The 17,406-nt window shown below is 39.6% G+C and overlaps 1 protein-coding gene across 1 annotated transcript in view; it reads right to left on the bottom strand.

Moving 5' to 3' along the window:
• Positions 1 to 16,874, bottom strand: part of LOC140230765 (DNA-directed RNA polymerase III subunit RPC7-like) — a 29,687-nt gene extending 12,813 nt beyond the window's left edge. The window contains exons 1-5 of the mRNA XM_072310903.1: positions 16,748 to 16,874; positions 12,914 to 13,043; positions 10,982 to 11,113; positions 9,751 to 9,827; positions 6,032 to 6,148 (exon numbers count right to left, since the gene is read on the bottom strand). Coding sequence (XP_072167004.1) covers positions 6,032 to 6,148; positions 9,751 to 9,827; positions 10,982 to 11,113; positions 12,914 to 13,043; positions 16,748 to 16,870 — 579 coding nt within the window. The 5' untranslated portion in view covers positions 16,871 to 16,874. The remainder of the gene's footprint in view (positions 1 to 6,031; positions 6,149 to 9,750; positions 9,828 to 10,981; positions 11,114 to 12,913; positions 13,044 to 16,747) is intronic.
• Positions 16,875 to 17,406: the final 532 nt, after the last annotated feature.

Here is a 17,406-nt window from a genome sequence, read left to right as displayed (position 1 = left end):
ACTCGGCCACGGGACATCCACGGAAATGGTAAGGCAAAAAAAAAAAAATGTATAGATATTACAGGGGGAAAAAGTCAATGCCCACTCAACAAACGTGGCCACGTGAACATGTATTGCATTGCTAGACGGAAATGCGGCCTTGTAACGACTGATGTCGCTATGCCATTTCTGGCAACTTGGGAAAAATACGTCCCGTAGACATAAAACCTATAATCGGCTGGTTTTGATACCTTGCCTTTAATCACAATTTTCAGTGTGATGACATCATCCAAGTACGAAACAATGACATGGTCTTGAAAGACAATTTTTCAAAGTACAACACCTCCGTCGTCGTCATTACATACTATGATCGGTTTGACAAAGTCAGCCTGCAAAATTTTGCGGCAGTCAAAGCAATGTGGTCTCCAAAACAAAAAAGAGGGATATTGCGTGTGTGTGTGTGTGTGTGTGTGTAGGTGCGTTTATATACGAACGTGATTTCTACATGGACAAATATGTAATACACCACTGAAGAAAAAAAAGTAAAATAGCTAAGTATTTTGTTTCGTGATCTTGTGGGGTTCGAACCCGCACGTGTGCAACCTCACGTCTCTGAGACGTCGCCTTTAACCACTCGGCCATACGTCTCGATGAGAAAATATGAGGAACGTAAACTTATGTATGTGAAAGATGAATCAGGAATCGTTTCGTCCACATTCCATTCTCATTTTTAGTTTTAAACTGCAAAATTGTCGACCTGATGAGGAGATTTCAAAGAATAAAATGCATGATTACTGCAGCTTATTTTCTCAGCTACCACATACTTAAGTTTCTGAGGAAATGAAGCAAAATCAGCTGAGACAAAGGTGCTTAAACGTTGTCAAGTCAATGCATGGTTTTAAAAAAAAATCACCTCCCATAGACATAACACATAAACTTGTCCGATTTTGCATCTTTACCTTTAATCACAATTTTCAGTGTGATGACGTCATCAAAGTACAAAACAATGGCATGGTCTTGAAAGACAATTGTTCAAAGTACAACACCTCCGTCGTCATCATTACATACTATGATCGGTTTGACAAAGTCAGCCTGCAAAATTTTGCAGCAGTCGAAGCAATGTGGTCTCCAACACAAAAAAGAGGGATATTGTGTGTGTGTGTGTGTGTGTGTGTGTGTGTGTATAGGTGCGTTTATATACGAACGTGATTTCTACATGGACGAATATGTAATACAACATTGAAGAAAAAAAAAGTAAAATAGCTAAGTATTTTGTTTCGTGATCTTGTGGGGCTCGAACTCGCACGTGTGCAACCTCACGTCTCTGAGACGTCGCCTTTAAAGGGAAGATAAACCCCAAAAACAATGTGGATTGAGTGAAAGCAGCAACATTAGTAGAACACATCAATGAAAGTTTGAAGAAAATCGGACAATCGATGCAAAAGTTATGAATTTTTAAAGTTTTGGTGTTGGAACCGCTGGATGAGGAGACTACTACAGGTTATGACGTATGAGTGGACTACAATATCAAGAAAATACAGTAAACCTCGCATGAGTCGAAGCTCTCGGGACTGTCAAAAATGTGTCGACTTAAGTGAACTTCGACTCTCGCGAGAGTCGATTTTTTTTTTTCGACTCACAGTTATGTACGTGTATTATAATACATTTGCATGCATGTGTGTGTGTGTGTGTGTGTGTGCGTGCGTGTGTGTGTTTGCATTCAAATTTGTCTGTTCTTGAAGATAATGTTCTTATTTTGTTCTAAATTGAACATGGAATTTGTATCAATACTAGTAGTTAAACGTAGTTCTGAGAATGTCTGCGCTAATGTGGCAATGTGCATGCTAATGTGGCAATGTGCATGTGGTATGTCTATGGTGCACGTGAGAGTGTTTGTCTCAGGGTAGGTTGACAGAGATAGCTACCTATGTTGCTATCCCAGGCCCATCCCACCTCCATTGAACAAAACTATACAGCCAGCCGGGCACGCACAAACAAGCTCCGCCCACTTGGCCTGTCACTAAAATATTAAAGCAGCGATTGGTTGACCAAGTATGGGTGTGCTGTGTGTGTGGATAAAGTATGGATCGATGTGCTGTGTGTATACATGTGTATGTATTCGACATGCGTGCGGAGCGGTACGGCGAGTGTGCACGCTTACCTGCAGCAGGTCAGGGGACGGGGTTCTGCGACATGCCAATTTTTTTGTTCTCGAAAATGTAATGAGAATGCCAGACAAATCTTCTTCGGCTCAAGTGATGTAAATTACGTGTGTTTTGTACAAAAGGGACTGAAGGTTTTACTTCAACACAGCCGAAATTCGACTCTCGTACTTCGGCTTATCCAAATATTTCTTTGAGAAAATACATAGGGAAAAATCGGGACTTTTTATTTTGCTTCGAGTGAAGTGATTTTTGACTCACTCGACGTCGACTTATCCGAGGTTTACTGTATAAAGAAAATACTACAAAAATCAATTTTTCATGAAAATTACAAATTCCATCAACTTGATATTGACATATGTTAAGGGTAGCAATTATTCCCCCTGCTTTCTGAAAGCGGTTGGTCCACTGCTCTTTCATAATTCTAGAAAAGTGAATTTTTGTTGAATATCCTTTATATTTTCTTTGTATTGTTGTCCACTCATACGTCATATCCTCTAGTAGTCTCCTCATCCAGCGGTTCCAACACCAAAACTTTAAAAATTCATAACTTTTGCATCGATTGTCCGATTTTTCTCAAACTTTCACTGATGTGTTCTACTAATGTTGCTGCTTTCACTCAATCCACATTGCTCTTTGGGTTTACCTTCCCTTTAAAGGCAGCCGATCGCCATCCCTAACGGTACGTAAACTCAGCTGAGATAAAGTCAATGCATGGTTTTAAACTAGATATATCGCTACGGCAACTGATATGCCTCCGCCATAATGCATGGTTCTCCTAATAGGTCTATAGTACAATGTCTTGACAATGTGTGATGACAGTTTCACACAATTGGCAAAATATTAAAATGACAGGTTTGCCACAAATGTGCTGAATATTCACTTTCCTAGAACTAGGTTCAATTGGATGAATGATTAAAATGTCAGAGTGCAGGTATTTGGGGAACTGATGATTTTTACTTGACTTTGACCCTTTTATAAGTTTATGCATTGAGTAATTTTCAAGGTATTGAGAAAAAGTATAATTTCAGTATCAAATGGGAAAATAGCATTATCTAAACCTGGCCTTTGACCTTTGACCTCACAGTTCCAAAGAGAATCACTGTTAGGTTGAACATGCATAAATATGTAAGTTTCGTGATGATACCTGGAGTTACTTTTGAGATATGGAGGAAAAAGTGCAATTCAGCACTTTCACTTGACCTTTGACCTTTTGACCTTTGACCTTTTGGCAAGAAACTTCCCACAGAATATATATTGGGTAATACATGCATACATCAAGTTAAAACAAAAACAAAAACCTTCAGGCATATTGCATTTTAAGGAAAGTAGTGATATTTTGAGGAGTTGACCTTGACCTTGACCCCCCCCCCCCGACCTTTGACCCATGACCCCAACTTCCCTAGATAATCACTGCCCATCGCTACAAGCATATATACTAAGTTCCATGAAGATACCATGAACCATTTGCGAGATATGGAGAAAAACATGAAATTTCAATTTTTTTTCTTCACAAAATAACCTGTGACCTTTGACCTTTGACCCTGTGACCCTAAAATCCACACAAAGTATTATCCCCCAAGGATATACCCTCATACCAAGTTTGATGTAAAACCACCACACGGTTCTTGAGATATCGACAAAAACAAAACGGGACAGACGGACGGACGGACGACCCGAAAACATAATGCCTCCGGCCACTTCGTTGCAGAGGCATAAAAAAATCACCTCCCATAGACATAACACGTAAACTTGTCCGATTTTGCATCTTTACCTTTAATCACAATTTAAAGTATGATGACGTCATCAAATTTCAAAACCATGACATGAACTCGAAAGGCAAATGTTCAAAGTACAACATATCTGAATTTGGGATAATATTGCGCTTAAACAACAGAGATACGAGCAAATGAATGTCAGAAACAGTACCTCCAAAAAATTAATTCCACTTTTTTGATTTCAGATGATGATATGATGACGTCATAATGTATTTATGGAAATATTGATACTTGAAACGTTATTTCCAATTCATATGCTTTTGTAATATGCAATAAAAACATAGGGTCAGCGGACGTTTTAAAGAGCTATGGCGAAATAAACAAAGACATGTTTTTCGCTATATTTCCACATAGACGCGCACACGAAATTTCAAGTTTGACGCCAGCGCATTCCTTTGTTATAGGTCAAAATTGATCAGAAATCAATGGATATTGTTACTTAATGTATCAGGAATCCAAATCTGTCAAAAAATGTGCATTTTCATGTTGCTTACGCGCACTGCGCGCGAAAATGCGCGGACGGACGCGTACGCGCGGAACGCTTAAAATTGTCTGAAACTTCGAGATTTCCCATTGGAAAGTTATTTTGAGCCTTTTAAAAGTTTGACGCACGCGTAATGATGTCCTAGGTAATTAGCATTAAAAAGTAAGATTGAGCGTGACCTCAACTTTATGTCCACCGAAAATGATACAGAAATGACCTTTAGTTATGAAGTTATGATCGATCATGTCACACGGTCCGAAAATCACAAAATGGCGCCTAGATGACGTCATAGATTGGTTACTGTCATGAAAACCTTATTGTGGCTAGATATTGTCATGAGACATGTTGACTGAAAATTTCATGTTATTCCGTAATGTCATTCTTGAGATATTGACGACACAAAATGTGGCAGAAAGAAAGAAGAATTAAAAAAAAGAGAAATTTTGACAATCACAATAGGTGATACGCTGATAGCGTATCACCTAATATGATTATCAAGCGGATGTTTGCCCCCATCCAAGTATCAATATCAAAATTCAAATTTAGAGTTTCAGGCCAATTTTGAATAGCTAGATACCTTGGCATGCTATGTGAAATGCTGAACATTGAAGAAGTGAAAACAATATAAGAATTTAACGCATTTTGAAACATTTATTTTGCCTGTAGAGTAGGCTGTAAAGTGCTTGTCATAATGATATAATATAGCCAGGAAGTGTATTTAAACTTTGGAAAGTAGTGCACCAAGCATAAAACATAAAAGCATAAAGCATAAAAGCATTTTTATACCATTGTATTTCACTTGTCTCTAATTGTATATTCATCATACGTCAGTGGTGAATGAATTTCACACACTGCCATGCACCTTCAATTTCCGTCTTTTTTTTCTGTTATATGTGCACCCAACAACTGCACAATATATTTTCCTGATCCTTTGAAGTTTTCATTGTGAATCAATTTGTCTGAATCATTTAATTTGTCCAAAAGAAATACAGGAAAAACTGCTGAAAGACTTTCACATACTGAGTAAACAATCACAATATTAGAGCGGCGGCTGCCAGCACCGGCGCCGGCGGCCGGCCGGCTAACTATGTGCGATGGGTAACCCGGGTGCACTAGGCTGCAGCTGCGCCAGTGCAACTCACTAGGTAGCTAGCTCGCTGGAAGCCCCCGTTGGCCCCCAGTTATGGCGACGGTTATAGCGCCGCTAGCGGCAGTAGGTGAACAGGACCTCGAAATCGAATTGGTCTATAGCCACCCATCTACTGGTAAGTACTAACAGCACCATAAAGTTAGCTTAGTATCCCTTATGGTTCTAGATAAGAAGATTTGTAAAGTGAGATCCTATCCTCTAGGGATGCTATATGCCAAGTTTGGTCAAATCTGCCATTGGCTTTTCAAGAAGAAGTTAAAAATGTACGAAGTTTTAGCAGGACGCATGCTGGATGCTGGACGCTAGACACCAGATGCCAGATAATGAATAATTGCAATAGTTTACTTGAACCCTTGGCTCAGGTGAGCTGAAAAGGGTTGTGCATGCATGATACTTTAGACAGGGACATGAATTCTGAAGGATTTTCTTGAGAAGAGGAAGCTCTCGCCACAAATATTGCAGTATATAATATGAATACCTCTTCCTGTTCTTCTTCATCATAGTATTCTTCTTCCTCTTCCTCCTCTCCTTCTCCTGCTTCATCCTCCTCTTCCTCTTCACCAGACTTGGCACCTTCTTCTTTCTGCTCTAATTCCTTTGAAACATTGAAAAGACATGTATCAGTTGGTGGGAATGAGCCATTAGTGCAGCAGCCACCAATAAATGTGAACTAAGGAGCCAAAGAACACATGCCATATTATACTGAGGGGCATATTATACTAAGTGCGAGGTCTATACCATGGTAGCATGTTGTGTCCCCTCCTTGCTTTACAGTATAGCAGCAGCAGCCCCTAAAATTGGCAGGAATGATGATGTCATCACCTCACATGTCTTCCTTTCAACTATAAAACAAGTTTCACAAAATTTTCCTTCTTTTCTGCTTGAATTCAATAACACTGTGAAGTATCAGGTGCATGAAATTATTGTGCTAATGCATAATATGCTGCAAGTAATAATGCTTACTTTTAGGGAGAAACAAGCAGCCGTTGGTATTTAACCGTCTGAATGAAAAAAAAAATACAGGGGAATTCCGTTATGACGAGATCAGACACAACGAGAATTCGTTTATAATGGGATAAATTGTCTGGTCCCAACAACCTTTGTGTGTTAGCCTATGGGAATTCAAAGTTTCATTTATCGGAGATCATTTTTGGGCCTAAAAACAAAGAAAAACAAAGATGAATTCATGTGGATATAACAGCATTTTTTTTAACTGAACTAAACAGCGGGAAAAATCACACACTGTTTTAAAGCCAGACAGACTCCATTCTCCGTACAATTGTCTGAATTTTATGCAGGCAGTGACTAACAACTGCCACTGACAAACAGAATGCAATCAAGGAGCATGCGCCATCATATTACTCAATACAAGCAACCCAATTTTACCACAGCATGTTTATATGGTGTACTTTCCCCAAGTGTCTGGATACAATGAGAAAAATCACCTGGAACTGACAATCTCCTTATAACAGCATTCCCTGTATTGTAATAATATTACTGTGGAGACACCATTGGGAGATAGGTGAGGTGGTGTCATTATCGCCTCTCCATTTGAATGTACATGCTATTAAAGCCCCGGTAGCACATAGAAACATGGGTGGTCCAACTGAATTTGCTTTCCACCACAGGCACTCAAGAACCACAAACAGCATCAGTTAGCCATGTGTCAGCAAATATGTGCACTGAAGAGTATGCTCATTGGCAACAGTCAACTCCAGTCAAGATTCTTCAGCTGTCTGTGTACTTCTAGAGATCAGTGATAAAGCTTTACAAAATTGTTACAGGGATTCTCAAATATATCCAAGCTGTGTCCACCTTCCCACTCCATGGTTTCCCCACACTACCAGGACTTAAAAACATTATGCACTTGTCAATTGTAGTCCCGACCCCTGGGTACCCGGGGATGGCCGGGACTTGCAACCAAGTTGGGCGGGCATTTCAGCACTTTTTTCGCCCGGGTGGGTCGGGAATAGACCAGGCTTTGTCGGGGGAAATTCACTTAATTTGCCCCGGTGGGTCGGGGATATACCGGTACCGGGGTGTTGTCGGGGGAAATTCAATTATTTTGCCCCAGTGGGTCGGGAATGAACCAGGCTTTGTCGGGGGAGATTCACTTAATTTGCCCCAGTGGGTGGGGAATAAACCGGGGCTTGTCAGGGGAAATTCGCTCCAACCAAATGGCAGGGATTTGGGGCGGGAATTTTGGCCGGGATTGAGTCAGATTTTGCTTGAGAGTTGACCGTGACTTGTACCATTTCCATTACGGTAATGTGACCATAAATTATTACGCTTGACTAGCAATTCCCCGCTATTGAGGACTCGGTAACATTGCCCAAAAGTCGCGTATAGCAAAACGCATGAATCACGTAAGAAAATCGAGCCTTGCGCGAAACATGCGCAATTTGCGCATTTCTTGAATTTGTCTAATGTGGAACCTTCGTATTGTCCACCAATGTGCGCCGGATCGGCGCTTTACGCGATTCCATGCGGGCTCGGTCACACTGGCCAAAAGTCGCATAATCGCATGAATCACGCAAGAAATTTGGTTTTGCGTGCTTGTCCGTTGAGAATTTGACCATTTTCGCTGATTTACGCAATGAAAATCACCGATGAATTGCGCAAGAACTACGGAAATATCACGCAAAAAATCACTAATATAGCGCCAATCATACGCGAGTTGTAAGTGATACATTAGAGATTCATCGATCAGTATTTCATAAGTATTACATGCACTTATTTGCGTGTTCTGTTAGTGTTAGAGATACATACTCCAATATTTTTTTACAGTGATTTCCAGTGATACCTAGGTGTTACAAGCGTGAAACATGCGTCATTATTAATATTTATGTCTGCTAATCATCAGTGGAAAGTCGTCGGTGAACGCGATAGCGGCAACATTTTTGCGAACAATCGCTGATATTCCACGCATATTTCGCACATTGTTCGCGTAAGAACCATGCAAACTACGCAAAAATTACGTAAAACAGCGCAATTGCCAATACTGTGTAAAATTTTACGCGAAGCCAAGTTTTGAGCTGCTCAAAACCCGGAATCGCGTAAAGCGCCGATCCGGCGCACATCGGCTGACAACTACGAAGGTTCCGCGTCAGACAAACTCATGAAATGCGCAAATCGCGCATGTATCGCGTAAAATTAAGGCTCGAATTTCTTACGTGATTCATGCATTTACGCGACTTTTGGGCAGTGTGACAGGGCCTCAACGGCCAAGTTTTTGAGCAGCTCAAAACTGTGTATTGCGCTGTTTTACGTAATTTCTGCGTAGTTTGCGTTCTTACGCGAACAATGCGCGAAATATGCGTGGAATATCAGTGATCGTTTGCGAACATGTTGCAGCTATCACGTTCATGTGCTAATCATGCACAATTCATACACAATTCATTATAGTGATTAAGGGCAGATTATGCGTGATTTTCCGTGGACCTCAGTCGTCGCGCACAACCACAAATTCGCCCTATTTGGGGCCTTTGCGTGCCTATGCGCTGAAAGTGCGTGGATTAGTGATTTTTGAGTGATATTTCCATAGTTCTTCATCGGTGATTTTCATTGCGTAAATCAGCAAAAATTATCAACGGACAAGCACGTACAACCAAATTTCTTGCGTGATTCATACGTTTACGCGACTTTTGGGCAGTGTGACCGGGCCTTGAGGGTCGGGACTTGGCCGGGGATTTCTATGCAAATACTGCCCGGCTTGTCGGGGACTTGGCAGGGGATTTCTGCACAAATATTGCCCTGACTGTCGGGGAATTGGCCGGGGATTTCTACTTCAATTTTCCCCGGCCTGTTGGGGACTTAGCGGGGGATTTCTGTGAAAATTTTGCCCGACCTGTCGGAGACTTGGCCGGGACTTGGCCAGGTGGTGTAACATCCTAAAATTGCAAGTGGGATGCAAGTCCCGGCCATCCCCGGGTACCCAAGGGTCGGACTACAATTGACAAGTGCATTAGACTTTAATATTCCATAACTTTCTTAGTCTACATCCAATTCAGATTGCCCTTCTATCGTTCTACTTGTTCACTTGATTTCACTCTAATTACAAAAAGTCAACTTGTGTTGAAAATGATGTGGAAAAGCACTTTAATGATTAACACACACACACACACACACACACACACAAAATCATACTTGAGTGACAAGGTGCAGCATAATCTTGCTCTTTCTTACATATCGACTCACATCTAGTTTTTTGATAACATCCTCTTTATTCTCCGTTGCTTTTCTTCGTGTAGCAGTCAATGATGGCTTGACAGTTACTGTATGAGAATCAAACAAGAAACAAATCAATAGCCAATAGCCTTCTGGGTATTGATAGAGAGTTCTTAGAAGTGCAATCTGCAAAATATGCCCTCAAAGAAAAATAATCTTGACCAAAGTTTGTAACAGGGTAAACAGTCCAAACAGGTGGAAATCTCAATTTCAATTTTTCAATTTCAATTTATTTTCATATTTCTCACAAATAGCACAGAAAAAATATAATCATACAATACTAAAATCATACAAGGCATAAATTAGATGTAACTTCACCAGAATGTACAACAGTTTGTCTAAGTATCAGCACAAAGGTCTGTATACATTAGAGTTCAGCTATAGTGTGGTCATAATGCAAGAAATATAATGATGGGGTCTGCGTAAAAGCATACTCGTACAGCCGCAAGTCCCGTGATAAAACAGGGGAATTATGAAACACAGATCTATTTAGACCATACTTTGACTGGGGAACCAAATAAAAACAAAGAAAAAAACAGTCAAAACAAATGTTACTAAGTAAAAAACAGAAAAGCCACATGATGCAACAATGTTTGTTTGTTTGTTTGCTTGTTTTTGATAATCATAAAGCGCTTTGAAACATATTTGTATTAAGCGCTATATAAATATTTCTTATTATTATCATCAATATCATAGCGTTACAAGTATGGACATTGGGAAAACAACGACAGAGATTATAATGATTCAACTGGGTGTGAAGGTAGATTAATGGCATAACAGTATGGCATATATTTTCGAAAGGTGGGATAGTAAGAAATTTATCGTAGATGTACACAATACACACAAAGAGAATACAGCTCAGGAGTCGCATTCCAGCAGGGCTCCTTGAACCCTGATATCAGATGCTCTGATTGTTGAATGTCTGTCATCTTGACCATGCATGTCCAATAGGCTATTTCATATTCTATGAGCCTTGTTTGTTGACTAATTCAGATATCATAAAACTGTCACTGAACTGGCACCACTTACAGAAAAAAAAAATAGCAAGTCCAATCAAATGGAGGAAATTTTGCATAAACTTTGAAATATTACTAGCACCATATTATGAAATTCCATTACAAATATTCAAAATTCATGTCAATAATGTGTCCATGAATGCATGTGATACATTCATGCAGTATACATGTACATGAATACTTACAAGTTGATTTTGGTCGTCTGGCTTTCCTTGGCCCTATTTGAAGCTCTTTTGGAAACCTTTTCCAGTCTGGTTGCCACCCTATCCCACTGTCATTGGATCCAACCTGGTACTTGTCTGAATAGCGCTCAATATCTGAACACAGCAATGGATATTGGTGAAATGATAGGTTATGCAAGCATATAAACTGGAGACAGTCATTCTCTCATGTATGACACTGTGCATGATGCAGTCATTTGTTGAACATACCTTGGAGATTTATTGCTATCTTGACTGGGGTTTAATTTCTTTCACTGAGGACTCTCCAAGAACTTGTAATACTAAAATACTATTAAAAAGAATATGTGACCCTGCACCTCAAAACAAACAAACAGTTGCCACACATGAATTTTTAATTAAGACCATATTCTGAAAGAGCAGACTTTAAGCTTTAAAATGATGTATAACTCAAATAAAATGGACTCTCCTAACCTATCTAAATATTGGAAAGAAAGCACAAACTCAGGAAAAGTGTGAACTGAGAAAAGAGGCTCTGAAGTACAGTGTCTATTCAAACACTTAATCTTTACCAAACCGTGCTGGCTGTGCGATGAATGGGACAAAAAACAGGAAGTAAACCACCAGAGTAACAACAATGAAGGGATTATCAGATTGAACTGAAATTAAGCATGCCTAATTAACACAATCTGTCCATAATTAATACCAACTTTCAAAGCAGTAGCCCTATCCTTTCAAAAGTTATTAGAGTTGAAAGTGAAGAGCATGGACAAGGTTTTTCAGAAATGAAAAAGGGATTCTAAAGACACAACTAATCACACTTTTCTACCAAAAATGTTCGAGATAAACTGCTAAAACACACACTTTCCTGCCTGTTTTATGATACCAAATTTTAGCATAATGTAAAAGAAGACCCGCTCTTTCAGAAAATATGAGAAAGTCCAGTTCGGCTAGGTTGACCCATTTCACTTATTTTCAGTCCTCACGCAAAATCAGTGTGTGCGATTTTATGTTCGTTTTGAGGTGCACGGTCACTTGCTATGTATACCACCATGGTATTCCTTCTAGATAATATGTTATGTAAAAAGGCCCAGCTAGGATCAGGTATTAATCCTTGAACTATCGCCACTCAATAGTAAAATTTCAGAGTTCTTCATAACAGTGTAAGAAATGAGCAAAATTGCAAGAATTGGCAGCCCTGTACATGTACATGTGTAATGCTATAAAAAAAAAAAAAGTGGCAGTAGACATTTTGCATGAGCTGCTGTTATAATGCTCTGCAACTGTTGTCAAATGACCCTGAAAATGATATTGAAACTCACACATATTGTCATGAAAAGTCATACTTATAGATATTGTGTGCAAATTTTATAAGAAAACTTGTCTTCAAGTGATGAGTTTCATATCTCGTTTGTACTTGCATTTGTGCCAAAAGTCACATTTGAAATATGGGTAGTTGCACAAAATGTTCTGCTTGGCAAATGAGTCAATGCCATATAAATGAGACATGAAAGGGACATTTTGCACTACTGTAAAAGTGGAAATTTTTGCGGTGTTGAAATCTGCGTTAGTTGAAACTAGCGCGAAAATAAAAGCATGCGAATATTTTTGCTTGCATGTATGTTCCAACAGCTGATGTCTTGATGCGCGGAATTAAAAACACGTGAAACTCTTCTCACCCCGCCGAGCACGAAAAATTAGTTGCGCGAAAATATCCACTTTTACAGTACTTTCTGGAAGTGGGAAATCAAACTTCATACATTCACTTCGAACTGGATACCGGTACTCCAATTATGCCTGCTGTTTCTCTACAAACCAGAGAGGATTTTTTGCAATTCATCCCAACCTGGACAGATGCCATTGTCTCTTTTGTTTGTATGAGTTCACATAATTAAATTACAACACATTGCACAAAGGCTGAAATACCAAATCAATTACCTTTCTTCTTGTTTACAGGCTTGATATAGTACGGGGAATCTCTCATATAGCCTCTGTATTCTTGTTTCAACAGGAACATGTACTCACTACCTTCACTTTGAGGTAATGGGGCTGGGTGGAATTCTAGTTGCTAAAAAACAAACAAACAAAACATTTAAGCACAGACAAAATTTAAAAAAAAATCTAAAAGAAATGAAAGGGGTTACTGATACAAATTCTGCCAACTGAAATAGTTTGTACACAACTGTATACAGGCACAATACATACAATTGTAAGCATACTGTCGAAAAGTGGAAAATTTTCTCTCATTTCGCACAACCAGAAACTAGCGTAAATATAAAGCACGCGATTATTTTTTAATGCCACATGTTCCATGTCTTGATTCTGCGGAATTTTTTTTTTGGGGGGGGAGGGGGGATGGGTCATTTCACTTTTATTCTATGTAAAGACATATCTATTGAGATGATTTTATTTGATTCTGATTGTTTGTATTATAATAAGTATTCATGTGTGTAGATTTCAATGTTTTACTGTTCAATAATGTATGAAGGTTAATTTTGTGTTACGATGAATGTTTATGTATTTTTATCACGGGCAGGGCCCTCTGGAAGAGCCCCTCTCTGGAAGAGCAGGACCTGCTGGTCTTGATGAGACTACCCTGTGGAAATAAAACTGAAATAATAATAATAATAATTAAAAACATGTGAAACTCTTCTTACCAGGCCGAGCGCGAAAAATAAGTCCCGCAAAAATATCCACTTTTACAGTACACATACACACTGCTCTAGCTCCTGACCATCCGCGCATTGAGAATTTAGGGTTTCTGGGACAAACACTGAACTAGGGCTTTCTATAGCTCAGTCCATAGAGCATCAGGCTAGCAATCCGGAGGTCTCTGGTTCCAATTCCGATGGAATCCCATTTTCTTTGCTCATATGTATTTCCACTAAAATTATATTCATTTCTGGTCAGTTTTCTGCTTGCGTTTGTTACATACTCAAGATTATTTCTACACGCTATTGTTATCATAAAAATATGACCAATGACAAACCTAGTGGTCAAGATTGACCAGGGCCAACCCGGCACAGTTTTTGCCAACGTTGCATATATGTGCACACTAGTAGCTTGGCTTACGGCACAATGTACAATTCCTATGCAATACGCACTTATGCTCCATGATCTTCAGCTGAACGCCTTCATGTGGCTCGCGAACACTGCGTAAGCGCCAATTCAAAATTGTGAAAGCCTGGGAAAATAGCAGGCGCACATGCACCGAATGCAAACAGGGATCGCAATTCTTGCGGTGTTGTTAATGTTGATGTCTTTCTCTTGTTTTGACTAAAAACATCAAATCAAATACAGTCCTGTTGATGAAATTTTTTTCTTTTCTCATCATGGAGAGTGAACATGTGTGTATATAACAAAAAAATTACAGTGCAAACTTGTGACCTTTTTCATATATATGTAATCAGATGTGAGATGGATGAGAAGTGAAGAGGAGGCCTCATGAGCAGTGCAGGGAGGGAGCCTCTTGAGTACCCCAGAGGTGCTCAAAAGGGGGAGAGTTCCTTGTGCGACGGAGCCCCCCTCGTGAGCGGATTTCCCAGACTGATAAAGCTCTCCAAGAGTTCTCCCTAAATGCATCGCTGCTTCCTGAGTATAGCATAGTGTATCTAGCGAGTCTGACTTCACAACAATTTTGGGAGTGATTAAATTCGCAATTGTGAAGTACAGCGCGCGTGGAACACAGAACATATGTGTATGCATGCACATCTCATCTGATATTTTCGCATTTTTAGATTCGCAAATAGCACCCGACTCGCAAAATTCGCAAAACTCAAAACAATTGTGACATATTCAGCATTGTACCGGAAAATTAGACCTAGGCCCTACTAACATACCATTGTTGTAAGTCTATAGATATGGGAGTACTGCAGTATCATAAGGTTAGGTTGTACCAATTCTGATTTTCTAGACTGAATATTTATTTTTCTATTGTCTCCAGAGTAAAATAAAGCTGATAGCGTGAAAGTGTGATTATCAAAGAACATCTGTTATAGGCCCTACAGGAAAATTTCTCATTCAGTCAACAAAACTCCTTCCACTCGAATTCATTGCAAGCCCCGACTCACTGTGGTTCGCGAGTGTACCACTACTGTAATTTCGTGTGTCTTGTATGGGAGAGCTGCATTATTGTAAGTTTAGCTAGCATCAATTCTGATTTTCTCATGATTCCAACAGTTAGACTAGACCTAATTAATATAATTTAAATATTTATTTTTCAATCATCTCCACTTTCAGAGTAACTAAAATAAATTCAAAGCTAGCTGATTGCTGATTACTGTAAAATGAGAAATGTTCGCGTGCATTTTAATTTCGTAAATTTCGCGAGCGCAAAGATTTGTGAAATTAAAATGCATGCGAAAGTTCTTGTCTACAATACAATAGTTTCTATATGCATTGAAATGTTGAATACCAGTGGCAGTTTGCAAAAATTTCATGCCGCAAAAAAAGGCTATTGGCTCCAATTTGCGAAAAATTCATGCCGCGAATATATGTAGAGTTTGTTTGCCAAAACCGATAAGTCCAAATTTGCCAAATGGAGATATTTGCGATTAAGGTCAAGAAAAATAAAGAGAATAATAAGAAAATTTTTGCTTTTGGCCGTAACTCCAAAAATGTAGAGTCTACCTTTATATGGAACTGTTAGTGACCAATATATCATTTAAAAGGTATTATTTTGTATAGTAAGGGTACTAGGTCTCGCGCAGGGACGTAATGATCGCGCATAGCGTAACTGCGTATAGCAAGCAATATTACGCGTAGGACTAAGCGCAAAATTTGCCGATACGCCAATGGAATAAAAATACCTGACAACCGCTAAACATGAGAAGAAAGCAGGTAAGAAATTTTGATTTCAAACAAATTTTGCACCAAATTTCCAATTTTTCGGAACAAATTTTTCACTAAATTTCCAATTTTTTACATTATAATTTACCTACCTTAGCTTAAAATCTTTTTTTAAGGATGTTGTAGCCTAGACGTGTCGTCTCGCTTGTCTCGTTCGTATGATCGTAGCCGATAGAATTCGTAATTTGTTCGATCGATCGTTGATAATATTCTACGAAAGCCGAAGCACGCTACAGCCGCAGAGAGGGGCAGACACTTTCACGCATGAAACTACATAGGGCAGCTGCGCGATCTTTACATACCCCGAGAAGGTGAACGCATAAAAAAAAGTCCGACATACAAACGGCGACAGCGCACTACTCCGTCATCGTATCATCAGGAGATTCTGGGAGGTGATTTTTCTGCATTTTCGTGATATTCATTGAGAAATTCAGGTACGATTATGGAATAACTTCTATTATAAGAGCATTTCAAATTTTCGTGCGCGATATCTAGACCCCTCAACCATACTTTATGACAGAGACCATACTTCAAAATCTTCAAAAATGGACTTATCGGTTTTTGCAAACAGACTCTTCATAAAATTATGTTTTACAGTAGTGTGAAAATATGATTAATTTATCAGTGGATCAGAGAACATCTTTTCACAATAGTACGCCTACACACAGCTCAGGCTTTAGTTTTTGTGGATACTTTATTACAGGAACTTGAGGAAGATTTCTCATTCCTATTCCTGCCTCTGAGAAGCTGTATTCTCGACCTGAGAAGCAGTTTACATTGAGCACGCTGCTGCACAAATTTATTCACTTCTTTAGTGGGCGGATGGGTCTGCGTAATAGAATTAGAAATAGAATGTGGTCGCGAAAAGGTTAAAGAGACAGACAAACAAACAAACAAACATCAAATTCTACGCGAGGGACTGACCGGAAACAATGGTGGTGGCTGAACTGTTGGAGCTGGCAGAGATTCACCACCCCTTCCCAAACCAAGAGCATCTGCAGCAAAAGTACCACGACCTCGTCCACGACCACGGCCTCTTCCAGCCATAATGTGGGATTATAGCCTAAAAAGTGCAGTACCTACCGCTGAAGTACGATCTTAGTAAGACTAAGAGTACACAAGCCCCAATCGATCCGATGATAAGCATGAAGGGTAAATTTTATAACAATACAAAGCAAAGATCTAACAGTAGGTCTGAACAGTAAGCTCGTGTAGGGCCTACGTATATACAGAAAGATCCATCTGTCCGGAGGACTCTTTTATATTTTGCCATTGACGCTGTCCTCCGTAGACAGACGGAAGGTACCAGTACCCATTGCTGTGTGGATATTCTTAACCACTGTCTCTATGGAAAATTGGGTGAGGTACCTCACCCTTCTCGATTGCGTCTAGTCTTAACAGCGGGCGACGTATTTTTAGCCTAAATCAGTGACTGGCAGTCAATAGAGGGCGCGACGATGTGGAAGTCAAGTTGACTAAAAATACGTCTAGAAACCTCCAAATAGAGGCGTGGAACCGGGTGTGGCAAGACATTCAGTTGTCAGTCGTCAGCTCTCGAAGTTTTATTGGCTGAGCATCGGATG

The sequence above is a fragment of the Diadema setosum genome, chromosome 7 (genome assembly GCF_964275005.1).
Source record: "Diadema setosum chromosome 7, eeDiaSeto1, whole genome shotgun sequence".
Taxonomy (NCBI): Eukaryota; Metazoa; Echinodermata; class Echinoidea; order Diadematoida; family Diadematidae; genus Diadema; species Diadema setosum.
Note: the sequence above shows the minus strand (reverse complement) of the source record. Positions and strands in the feature narration are given on the sequence as shown.